This window comes from Pogoniulus pusillus, chromosome 24, assembly GCF_015220805.1.
Source record: "Pogoniulus pusillus isolate bPogPus1 chromosome 24, bPogPus1.pri, whole genome shotgun sequence".
Taxonomy (NCBI): domain Eukaryota; kingdom Metazoa; phylum Chordata; class Aves; order Piciformes; family Lybiidae; genus Pogoniulus; species Pogoniulus pusillus.
In genome coordinates, this window is record NC_087287.1 from 13,048,234 (window position 1) to 13,060,678 (window position 12,445).

Below are 12,445 nucleotides of genomic sequence, written 5' to 3' on the forward strand. Positions count from 1 at the left end.
GCTTCCTACTTTCAGAATAAGAAAGGTATTAACTTGAGAAGTGTTTGATCTCACCTTCCGCTAGAGTCGTAGGGCTTGAATGTTTTCAGGTGCTTAAAATGTGGAGTAGGAGTTAACATTTGTAAAGTACACTGTGGTTGCTGAGGTGAGGCTTTGTTTTACTGGCTTGTTTGGGTTGGAAAAGCTTCTTACTGCATTAATTTAATAGTATGGATCCAAATGTCCATAACCTGGACTAGACAATCTGAAAAGTCCAATTAGCAAGCAATTTCCCAATCTGCGTTTTAGTTCCTCCAAGAGTTGTGAAGGGGCTTGGTTTCTTAATACTCCGTAAGTGCCCTGACACAGGTCTCTTCACAGCCTCTACCTGAGGTGTGTTGCAGGCTGGTTTATGATCCTGAAGCAAAGGGCTATATTCTGTTTAGTTGTCTTATTCTGTTGCTGTTTTTAGATACATAAATCAAAAGCTTTGACATTGCACCACATACCTTGAGATGTTCTAATGATTTGATGTGCATGAGAGAAGACCTTTTTTGGTCTTTCTCACAGCCATATTCCCTGTTATCTGGTTACATGCAGATCCTAAAATCAGATATGTACCTCTAAAAAGATATCATGAGCTTCTTGAGATTAAAACCTGAGTACATCCTGAAGGTCTTGGGTGAGTTGCTATGTTGAAAACTATCTGAACTTGATAAAGTTGTATGGCTGAAAATACAGTATGTAGGGAATATTTTAATCATTCCTTGCATGGCAAGTGGCCAAGATCAAGGTGATTAAATAGCTGGTGAGTTCATATACCTTGCATATATGAGGAAAAAAAAATTAAAAGAAATCAAGGCACATCTGTGCTTGCAGTATAGAGTACATTTTACAGTCAGACATGTTTTGACTTGAGAAATTGCATAGCCACCTTCAAAGAATTAGGTAGGTGCTTACTGGCATCTGAAAGGCATTAATCCGAGGCATTACAGACTCTTAACAGACAGTGAAAGCTTGCATTCTCTGATCATGAGTAATGAAAACTGCATCACCACGAAGTATTCAGGAGGCCAAAGTTTAATGTGTATGTGCTTGGGTTTCGGAGGGTTTTCATTTTGCCTCTCGATTTATGATTTCTCAAATGTTCAGGGGCTGTTGAGCTGCTAATGCTGAGCTGATGTCCAGTGTGGAGAGCTGTCAGCTAGCATCTTGAAAGGAGGCACAAGCACAGTGCAGATTCAGCTTGGGTTTAAAATGTGAAAGCTGTAAAAAAAAAAAAAAAAAAGTGTCTGTTGTTTCTTAAGGAAGATTGTATTAAAAAATAATCTTCACATAGATTTCAAAATATAGATTAAAAGCCTCCACTCCTCATCTGTGTTGATGTTACATGCCTGTAACCAGTACCCACTGTGTCCCTAACTCAGGTGTGGATGCTGCATGAACACTTTACAAGAGTTGCCCTAACAGTGTGTTTAAGCTTGGCAGGATGTGAGCAAAAGGGCATGAGGCAGAAAAGAAGGGAGATTCTTTCCTTGCTGCTGCAGCCCAGGTGGAGTTGGAGAAGGTAAAGCTGTGTTATTAAAAGTATCAATTAGGGTAAGGCAAAAAACTACCAGGCAGTTTTTTGGCAGTGTTGAAAGCTGTGAAGAGCTGATGATGTATGTTACTTTCAGAGCACAAAGGTCAGTTTTATTTCAGCCTGTCATCTGCCCTAATTTTAGTCCACTCTGCGACCTGCACAGTTAAAATGATGCTCCAGAATCATTGTGGCTCTTAAATCCCTAACATGAAGAGTTTTTACTGAACCCTGGGGGAAATCTGTGGAATTTCCCAGTGTATGGCTATCCAGAAGAACATCATTGCATAAGGATGCAAAGTTCAAGTGTTCATTTAAGAAACAGGAAACTTAAAGATGGAGCAACAGAATTCAGAAATGTGTATTAGCTTTCAAATAGCTTTCACTGTCCTCTATCCAATTTCTCCCCTTGCTTCCCCCCATCCTAGCTCATATTTCACAAAGCCTGACAGGGAAGCAGTTAGTTTTGGGTTTAAGTGCTTTGGGTAGTGACCACAACAAAGCCTATAAAGAAAAGAGTTGGGTTATATTTGACTATGTGCAATAAATAACAGTTGTGCACTGAACACAGGTTAACAGTTTTCTTGTTTTGATGTGCTTGTTCAGTGATCTCTGCTTATGAAAGGGCAGGGAGTAGAGAGGAGAATGTGGCTGTATAACAGGATTAACTGGCACTTTGTTTAGCATGTCCAGACTAAGAACAAGCTCTTGACAATCCTTGCATTGCATAAAAAAATGTTAAAAGAAAGATATAGCCAAGTCAAATGCTTATTTTTATACCCTGCCATACCTTGCTCAGATCTTAAGATTTGTATCTCTTCTGTCCTGGAATTAATGTGTTGGGGATAATCTAGTGGATGCACTCTGAGGCTGCCATGAGTTATTAAGAACTTTGCATTCTCCATTATTATTTTCTTCTTTATCAGAACCATTAAAAATTGATTAAGCAGATACTTCATAATAAATACCAGTATTAAATGTAATGCTAGTTCTTTAGGAACAGACAAAAGAACTTTTCAGCTCGTGTCTGAGTTTCCAAACTATGTAGCTTGCATCGTCTTTCTTTCACTATAACTTTCTTCGGCTTAATCCTTTTCTCTCTTTGTGTCTCAGTTTTCACCCTTCAAGAAATTATCAAGTGTTTCACATCACTGGATAATTGTTGCAATTGTAGTTACAAGCGCCATCTGGTTCCCTGGATAGCCATAACAACCCTGGAAGGATACATTAGAACAGTGGGAAGTAGGTTAAATTGGGGGAAGCATCAACTATTGCTTACAAGCCCTCTGACTGTCTTTTAACTTCTGTTTTTTGAAAGCAAGGAAGAGGTGCTTTTGCTGTTTGTGTAGCAAATGAAAGCAACTCGTGGAGATCTGTATGAATGTGGGAACAATGGAAGGAGAATACACCTGGCCTTCTGTAGCCAGGGCCAGTGTTTCACTTGTTACCTCTGCAGTCTGGGTTTATCGGCATAATCCTAGACCTTTGGTACCCCGCTCTCCCCAGTGTTTGACACTGAAATACTTCCCCTTGTTCTGCAAAGTGTCTTTTTATGCCAGCAAAGCATGTTCAGTGTTTTCTCAAGCACTGCTCCATAATGTGATGCTGGGTTGCTGTAGGTAGCTCCTTCAGCCCTCTTGATATTGCTTTGTTCAGTGTCCAGCCCATTGCAGGGGTAGCATTCCACGCTGTCAACCCCAGCAGCATCAGTCTGCTGCTCTGCCAACACTGGCTAGTGAACACCTGCTCTTGAGGTGGTGTACAGAATCATAGCATGCCTAAGTTTGGCAAAGACCTCTAAGATCATCGAGGCCAACCATCAACTCAACACTACCATGACCACTGTGTCCTGAAGTGCCACATCTACATGTTTGTTTGAGCATCACCAGAGATGACTCCACCACTTCCCTGGGCAGCCTGTTCCAATGCCTGACCATCCTTTCAGTAAAGAAATGTCTCCAAATAGCCAATGTCAACCTTCCTTGGTGCAACTTGAGGCCATTTTCTCTTGCCATATTGTTGGTTACTTGAGAGAAGAGACCAACCCCCACCTAACTCCAGCCTCCTTGCAGGTAGTTGTAGAGAGCAGTGAGGTCTCCCCTCAGCCTCCTATTCACCAGACTGAACAATCCCAGCTCCCTCAGCTGCTACTCACAGGACATGTTCTCCAGACCCTTCATCAGCCCTTTTCTGGACACAGTCCACCACTTCAGTGTCTCTCTGTATGTTGAGTAGTTAACAAGCTTGTCTAAGGCTATCTAATCAGTGCTGTGCGGTGTGGTGGGGTTGGTTGGTTGGTTTGTTTTTCTGTATTCCAAGTGCACAGGGCTCTGCAAAATTACTACATTTGTGTATTTTACTGTGTCTGCTCTTTTTTTCTGGAATGCAGACTGGCTTTAAGCTTGCTTCCAGAAGTCAGTTCAAGTTTTTCCCCTGCATGTTTTCCTTGTTCCCTCATCAGCCAACTCAAATATTTCTAAAGAAATGACTTGAGAAGCCTCCTGTGTGGTGTGAAAGAAGTTTCTTCAATTAGTCTTTACAGATGTGGAGATGCTAGTGACTGCTCTGCTTGATTACCAGTTCTGTGGGGTGGGTTAGTTCTGGACTGATGCCAGAGCAGTGCTTGAGTGAGGTGGAATATAGGAATATGTCTGTGGTGACTTTGAACCTGTTCGTGCCCTGCTAGGTACAGAGAGGGAAAGGCAGATTAAAACTCCTTCAAACAGTCTATAACCTCCTCTGCAACCTGGAGGAGGGCACAGTGTGTTGCTTTGGACACATTAGTATAGTCTTGGCTGCTGTCACTCTTCTTAGGTAGAAGACCTGAAGGCAGAGGCAGTAGAGTTCCCATGAGTAGCAAAGCAGTGAAGGTTACAAACTGACTTATGCAGTCAGTCATTTAGTTTTTAATTCATAGTCCTAGAAAGCATTTACAGTGTACCTCAAACAAAAAGATGCCCACTTAGGTTCCTACTAAGTGGCCAGGGCACTAGAGTTCTGGTCTGACACTATGGCACTGATTTTCCTTGTGAAGAACAAATGCCAGAAATACTTGAAGAACACAAACTCTGTAGCAGGGAGTTTGGTCAGGCTCCTGTTTTTTTCTGGGTTAATTTGTTTGTGGTCTGATCAGTGTGGCACGTGGTAGGGCTGTGGATAATACTGTTAGTTGTTTTATGGCCATGGTGAAGACATGCCACTCTAGACAACGAAGTGGACTTTGTGTCTGAGTGGGACTGGAACAGACAGATGTTCTTCAAGTGCAGAGGAAAGAAGGGAAACCTAGAGAAGAGATGATAGCACTAGAAGTAGTCAGAGGAGAAACTGCCAAACAAGTACCTTAGTCAAGTAGCACTTACAGCCTAGGAGATGATGTATTCAAGGTATCTGGGAACGTACTGAAGTTGCAAGCCGAAGCTTTGGTGTGTAACATTCACCGGTGTGTTTGCTTTAAATTCTAACCTAATTATAGCTAGGAAGGGTTTTGGGGCTATTTGCAATACTGAAATTGTAGATTCTATTTAAATCCAGAGCTGGTCTGTAACTTCAGCTGGAGGGTGGAAACCCTTTTATTTCATTGCCTTCACAGGGTTGAAACCAAAAATGTAAACGTGGAAAAAATGTAAATTAGCAACTAGTGGCTCTTTGAAACATCAAGTGTATACTTAGTAGATACAAATGCAGATTATAGGCACAGCAGGGATCAATAAATATTTTGGCATGTACTGCTCCCTTAAATTGCTCATAGTGGTGTGCTTTCACTGTGCCAGGCTGCATTTCATTGCATGTCTTTCAGGTGTTGAGGAAAGGAAAGTTAAGCAACCAGTCTGTGGACTGTAGGTCATAGCAGCTCCCTGTTGATAGTGTCTGACTTCTCTCTTGTCTTAAGACTTGCATGTTGGTGCAAAAGAAAGTAATCCAGTGGGTTTTCAGCTTGTGAACTGTTGGTGACCTTACTGAGAGTAACTATGAAAAGCTGCCTAAGAGCTGTGAAACTACCCTGGAGTTCTCCAGCTCTCCATGTAAGATGTCTTTACTTAGTTGTTTTTATTAATTTATGGAGTGGGACTCCTGAGCTTGTAAACCAGTCCAGCTAATGGAGGAATTCCCTAATGTATGTTAAGGGCAGCATAAGATGATGAACTGAAAGCAGGTTTCTACATGTTCTCCTTGCCAAAAGACTCAAGTGATTGAAGCAATGACTTAGGGGTTGCAATTGCCTTAAATGGGGAAAGGCAGCTAAGAGCAGCACTGGGTGTAGTAGTGTCATTCTTCCCAAGCACTGCAGCCCCCACATCGAGGGTCAGAGAATGTGTTTGAAGTACGTTCTAGGATGACAACTGTGTGCATGGGAAGGGATTTTGGTGCTGGGTTGCCCAGCTGCAGGTGATGTGAGGAGGAGGTGGTTTGTTGTGTTAGGTTTGGGTTCTTTTTTGCCTCTGCAAAAAAGCTTGTGTCCTTGGCAGGCTTTCCCCTCTCTGGACTTGATTGCCTCAGCAGCCTTAGAAAGAGAAAACCTAGAAAACTGGTTGCATAATATTTTGGGTGAATTGAATGGTTGATGAGACTGCTGGGCTCAGCTTCTCATTTCCCTTCTAGGAGGTGGGTGGAAAGAGCCTTGATTTTTGATAGTGATTAAGGGAGTGGTGTAACAGAAGAGCATGTTCAAGTTACTATCTGCACAGAAGAAATGTAGTTTCTTCTAATGATTTCCTGCAAGCAGTGGCCAACTGTGCTGAAGCCAGCTGAGTGAGACATAGCTCCTCTGATTTGTCACAGAAACTCAGCTGCTCCTGGAAGGGCAGATCTGGCAGCCTAGTCTGTAACAGGTCACCCTCAAGAGGGGCTCGGTGTGTTTTTCACCAGCTGGCGTCTCAGGCACCCGCTGCAGCTTGTGGTGGGTTTTGTAGTTGAGGAGGTCAGCTGCTTCGAGGCGTTAGGACTTGCAGAGACAGCTTTCCTAAGGACAGCCTGCCGTGTGTGTCTGCTCCTGTAGTTTGTCTGGACTTGGTGTCAATTTAAAACCAGTAGGTTGGCAGTGGTTTGCATCAGCTGGAATTGCATTCTTAGTAGTCTTTAGGCAGTTCTACCACAAACTCCTTGACCTCTACAAGGCTCTTAAGCTAGTATTTGGTCTTGGGATCACCAGGTGTGCAGATACCTTCCCACTGTTGCAGGACCGCATCTAAAAGTCAGAGTACATTTTTGTGGCTTGTTCTGGGGTATGCTCTTGCCATCTTTTAATTCTTCAAACAGTCTGGCATCAGTAAGGTCTATTTCTGTTCAGCTGGAGAAACGCTGTGTCTGCCTCATTTAATTTGGGTAAATAGCCCCTAACTTAGTAAGGCCTGCAAACTGTGGTTGACATGCTCCCCGTGGCAAATAGTCCTAGTGCAATTTGGGAAGACTTTGTAGAATCATAGAGTGGGTTAGGTTGGAAGGGACCTCAAAGATCATCCAGTTCCAACCCCCTGCCATAGGCAGGGACACTTCCCACTAGAACAAGTTGCTCAAGATCTCCTCCAACCTGGCCTTGAACACCTCCAATGAGGGAGCATCCACAGCCTCTCTGGGCAACCTGTTCCAGTGTCTCACCACCTTCACTGTAAAGAACTTCTTCCTAACATCTAGTTTGAATCTCCTCTCTTCCGGTTTAAAGCCATTACCCCTTCTCCTGTCATTACAAGACCTTGTAAGTAGTCCTTGCCCAGCCTTCCTCTAGGCCCCCTTCAGATACTGGAAGGCTACTGTAAGGTCTCCTTGAAATCTTCGCTTCTCCAGGCTGAAAAGCCCCAAAAAACTTGCTCAAAACCAGCAGCTATTTCAGGGACGTTAATTTTGTCCAGTGTTTGGAGGTAACCCCTGGTGTTAATTGCCTTGCAAACTCTGCCTGAAGAGGCTGTGACAGCAGATCTGGCAACACAGCTCCATTGGAGACAAGAAATTGCTCTGGAGAGGCCTGTTAAATGGGGGATTTCTGGCAACTACTCATGCTGAATTGGAGATGTGGCTCATCTTGGATCAGGGCACCTTTGATTTTGTTCCTTTTTTGGGGGAGGAACTGTTCCACATCTCTGTACCTAGTCTGATGTTCAGCAGAACAGAATAACAAAACAGCAGAAAGGGTGGAGAGAGTCACAGAAATGCCCTGGAGACTATAGAACATGCTGCAGTTCTTGGCCCTTGGACAGATAATAGGGAAAACATGAAGAGTCCCTCTGAGATTGTGATGGTTTTCTGACCTTTCTCAGTAAAAAATACTGCCCTTGGTTATGAACTTGCTGGTTGAGGTGGTCTGCTGATGAACTGATTCCAAATTCTCCCTTTCATTTAAAGCTTGGTGTGTTTTGCCCATTGGTTTTGGTTTGTGGGGTTTGTTTTTTTTTGGAGAGAGGTGGTGTTTGGGATTTTTGTTCTGGGAGGATTTGGAGAGGAGAGCTTGCTTAGCATGGATGGATTTTCTAAACAAGGGAGAAACCATTTCTTATCCAGAAATGAGCAACTTCACTTAAATGAGTCACTATGAGAAAGGAGTGAATTATAGCATCTCATGTGTCACAGCTATCTCTGGTGGGGCAGGTTGCTGGGATTTGATCCTCCTCAGGGCAGTGTGGTTGCTTTAATGGCATTTCTGCCTGAAGGTAGCTGGGTGGTTCCACAGCAGTGCTGTTGGTGCAGGGTGACTGAGACTACTGCGTAGGTGTATCCTGGGAGGATGAGTTATTGATGTCTACTTAAAATGCAAACAAGATGGGCAGAGCTGTTTGGTGGCTCTGCTTTAGGGGTCAGCAGTTTTTCATTGTGGTGCCAGATCTAATTGAATAGCTCAACAGCAGCCTGTACCTGCTCTTCCTGTAGCAAACCACACCATGGGCAGGTTGCAGTATATGAGCGTAGGTTATATATAGTGCACCCAGCTGATAAAGTGTGTTACAACTGGTGGTATATTTTTCCCAGTAAGTCAGCTGCAGGTCAGTTGATGAGCTTGCCAGGGGAATCCACGTCCATGCTGTTAAAGCAGAAACCTGGTGGCCATGCCTATATCATGGGAGTTAGCTGAGAGTAGTCAGGACGAAGTACTGCTGGCAGCCAGCTCTCATGGGCATCTCAACATTGAAAGTGGACAAGAGCAAATGCAGGGACTAAATGACCTTTTAAAGACCACTTCCAACCTTAAGTATTTTATGATTCCGTGACAACCACATTAACAAAGTTGTATCTGCAAGGGCAGGGTTAACTCTGTTCTGCACTGACAGTGATGTGTCTGGAGGAGATTAGTGGGCTAGTGCTGTAATCTCAGTTCTTTTCATTATTTTTTTAGTTTGCTTTCACTGCCATGACATCTGTTAACTTCAGTAAATTCAGAGGAACATAGTGGTGTCTTGTTGGTGTGATGGCAGAAGTGCTTCAGTAAGAAGCACCCTACTTTTGGTGATACCTTCTTAGTACAAGAACACCCTTTTCTTGTTTTGCTTCCTAGGAGCCAAAATGTGACTTAAAAGCATTCCTATTTCCTTGCTGGCTTGCAAAACTGAGTCATGCAGAGGTAGTACTCCTTCAGTGACTGTGGCACTCAATCTGAGTGCACATGTGCCCGATGTGCCTGATTTCTGAGCAGCCAGGGTAGATGCATCCCCAGTGCCTGTTGCACTGAGCATAGGAAAGGAATTTGATCAGAGTTCAGAGTTCTACCAGAGTGCTTTAGTTTGAATTGAATGTAATTTTGCTGTGACTGCATACAAGCTGAAAATTCATCCTTAAAAATCTGATCTTGCTACTTCACTATTCAATACCAGCTCAGCCAGTCTCTAGAAAGATGTACCAGAACGTGCTTCGCAGTTTGGGTAAGAAGTACCAGACTGGCAGTGTCTGGTGATGCACTCCTGCTTAAGCAGTGGGCAAGAAAGCCATTTCATGGCTTCCTGTGCTTTCAGGAGTTCTCTTTTCTGAGGGTGTGTGCGCTTAAAGTCACTAAAAACAGGAGAGAAGTCTTGGAAACAAGGGTGATCTGCTAAGCTTTATTCAGCTTACAAAATAAGCATCACTAGCACTGCATGGAGCTGTTGCTAGAAATTGTTGCAAAACTGTTAGAGAATTCTAGAAACAGCTGGGAAATTCTTGACACTTCCTAGAAACTACTGGCTCTGAGAATGGGAGAGGAAATCTTGGAAACGTTGAAGAATTCCAAGAAACTTCTAAAACCTATCAGAGGTTTAGTGAAATGCAGCAATTGCTCGAGACATTAAAACCTGCTAGAAATGAAAAGTTTCAAGGATTTCCTACTGGGAAATCCTGGGACTTACCAGAAAATGTTAGCAATGTTGTACGAAGCAGGAGATCCAGTGACTCTGCTAGCAATTTCTGCAGTTCAGGAGCACTTACTAGCGTAGGCGAACAGTTACCCACCATCTTTTTGGGTAAAGTGGCAAACGGCTGTACACAGGTAAAACCTGCTCATCTTCCCTAAGCTGCCAAGTGTTCCTTTGTTAGCATCTTGCTTAGTGAGTATCCTGTATGTGCTTGTCTTACACACAGCCTTGTCTTTGTTCTCTGCAGTCCTATTTTGTTACGGATTATGATCCAACGATCGAAGACTCCTACACGAAGCAGTGTGTGATAGATGAACGAGCGGCACGCTTGGACAGTAAGTAGCCTGGCTCTAGCATGGTGCCAACAGCCTGTAGCTTGTGCTGCCTTCTGTTCATCCACATGCATAAAAGGATACTTAGGCATTGAAGTGCTTACTCCCTGTATGAGTGTGTCTGTTTTTAAGTTGGACACCTTGGGGAAGAATTACTCCCGAAGCCTTGGTGTCTATGAAACTAGGAGATTTTATATAACTTCTGACAGTTACCTAGGTGACATGGTGGAATGAAAAACACATCACTTGGCTGTTGTGTGCTGCCTCTCCCATAGGCAGTATAAATGCTTTGCTTTAAAAGTTTCAGTTCTCTCTTGTCAGTGTTTTTTTGAAGGACGAACCAGCAACCCTCCCATTCCCAGGCCTCTCTAAGCACTTTCCAGCTGTTTCAGCTGGTTGTGAATTAACAGAAATCCATCAAACTTTATTGTTTAGGTTGTTTGATAAGTCTTGAATTGTTCAGGCAGCCCAAAAAGTTGTTGGGAATCTTAGGAAAAATCCTATATTACCTCCTAACAGTGATTTCTGCTTAATTAGGATGTGTAGAAGTTCTCACAACATCCTCCTATGAAGGATTTTCCTTCTCAAAGTACAAGAATATGAACTGTAGTAATCCATGTTTTGCTTATATTCAGTTCTGGATACAGCAGGACAAGAAGAATTTGGAGCCATGCGTGAGCAGTACATGAGGACAGGGGAGGGTTTTCTGCTTGTTTTCTCAGTCACTGATAGAGGAAGGTAAGCCTGATGAGAAGTGATTAAATAAGTTATAATTAACCTTAAATTGCTGCTTATCCTTCACTGAAATAATCTCAAGCTCTCCATTGAGTTTATCCGATACGCTGTTATGGAAGAGAAGTGCTCAGGGATATGTCCTTCCACATGTTTCATGTTGCAACAGGAGAGCAATGAAATGACCAAAAAAATTAATACATTCCTTAAAAAGATTGTCTTCCCCCCCTCTCCCCCCTTATAGATCCAGTCTGTTGTCTAAGAAATTATGTAGTGAGAATGGCAATAACTCTTCCTCCACAAAATATTCAAGTTTCCATCTTATACTTAAGAAAGCTCTTAAATGTATGGATTTATTGTGATGTACTGTCCAGAAGAGACTTGTACACTTCAGTCAGAGATCAGGGTCTGTGGATTTGAGATTTTGATTGTTTTAACAAATATTTTTGCTAGAGACCAGCAGATTTTTTATGATTATTTTTTGTCTTCAGTTCCTCATGTGAACTCCCTGTTTTGTTTTAAAAAATCTGGAGTTTTTGTTTGCTCTTCTGACTAAGGGACTGCCTTGATTTTAAGCAGGCCTTGACATATTTAACATGCATATCATTTTTCCCCTTTGAAGTCCTTCTGAGCAGAGTTTTCCTATTTCTTCTGATATCCATTTGATCCGATGCATACCCTGCTAAAGGTGTCTGTTCTGCTTGTGTGCTTGCAAGTAACTCTGAAGCAAGAAGTCGTGTAGATGACTTGGTAACTTTCAACTCTCTTCCTTCAGCTACACTACAGACTTCTGAATGTAGTATTAAAGGAACATACCTGAATGGAGGTCCAGCTGTGCTTCCTGGCATACCTTCCTTCTAATTCGTAGAATCATAGAATTGTCTGGGTTGGAAGGGATCTCAAGATCATTTGATTCCAACCCTCCTGCCTTTCTTCTCACTATTGCTTTGTATGGATGAGGTGGATTGTCATTGTCATGTCTGACTATGGCATTTATTTTTTAGTGTAGCTTTCCTACTGATGATTTTAGGTTGCAGATCTAAGTGTAAATGTCTTCAGACTATATGTCTGGAATTAAATGTAGTGCTTGGGAAGTCTGTGCTCCAAAGAAGTGTGATTTATTAGCATCTGCTGAAACACTTCATGTAGTGATGCAGCTTAAACAGTGTCCATTTGAAAGCAGTTAATCATTTTATCCAAAACTCCTTTAGGGCAGAATTAACTTGGTTTAATATGTTGTCTTTGGAGACCCTTTCTGCTTTGCTCACCTTCCCTTAAGCTCTGCTGGAATATTCCTTACTGCTGGAATAGCATCAGAAGCTGGTGTAACTTAGCTGGTAACTGGAAGGCTTTCTGATCATGCAGAATTGCCTTTTTTGTGTTTTTTCAAGAAGTAAAATTTTCCAGCTTTGATAGCTTCCCCCCAAATTCCTAGAAGGAGCTGAGGAGATTGCCAGCTGAAATTCTGATCACGAGGGTCTCACTGCAGTTTGAACACTCTAGTCAGGGTCGTC

The 12,445-nt window shown here is 42.7% G+C and overlaps 1 protein-coding gene across 1 annotated transcript in view; it reads left to right on the forward strand.

Moving 5' to 3' along the window:
- The window catches only part of RRAS2 (RAS related 2), a 44,784-nt gene that overhangs the window by 22,194 nt on the left and 10,145 nt on the right, over positions 1–12,445 (forward strand). The window contains exons 2-3 of the mRNA XM_064163659.1: positions 10,115–10,202; positions 10,835–10,937. Of these exons, the coding sequence (XP_064019729.1) occupies positions 10,115–10,202; positions 10,835–10,937 (191 nt within the window). The remainder of the gene's footprint in view (positions 1–10,114; positions 10,203–10,834; positions 10,938–12,445) is intronic.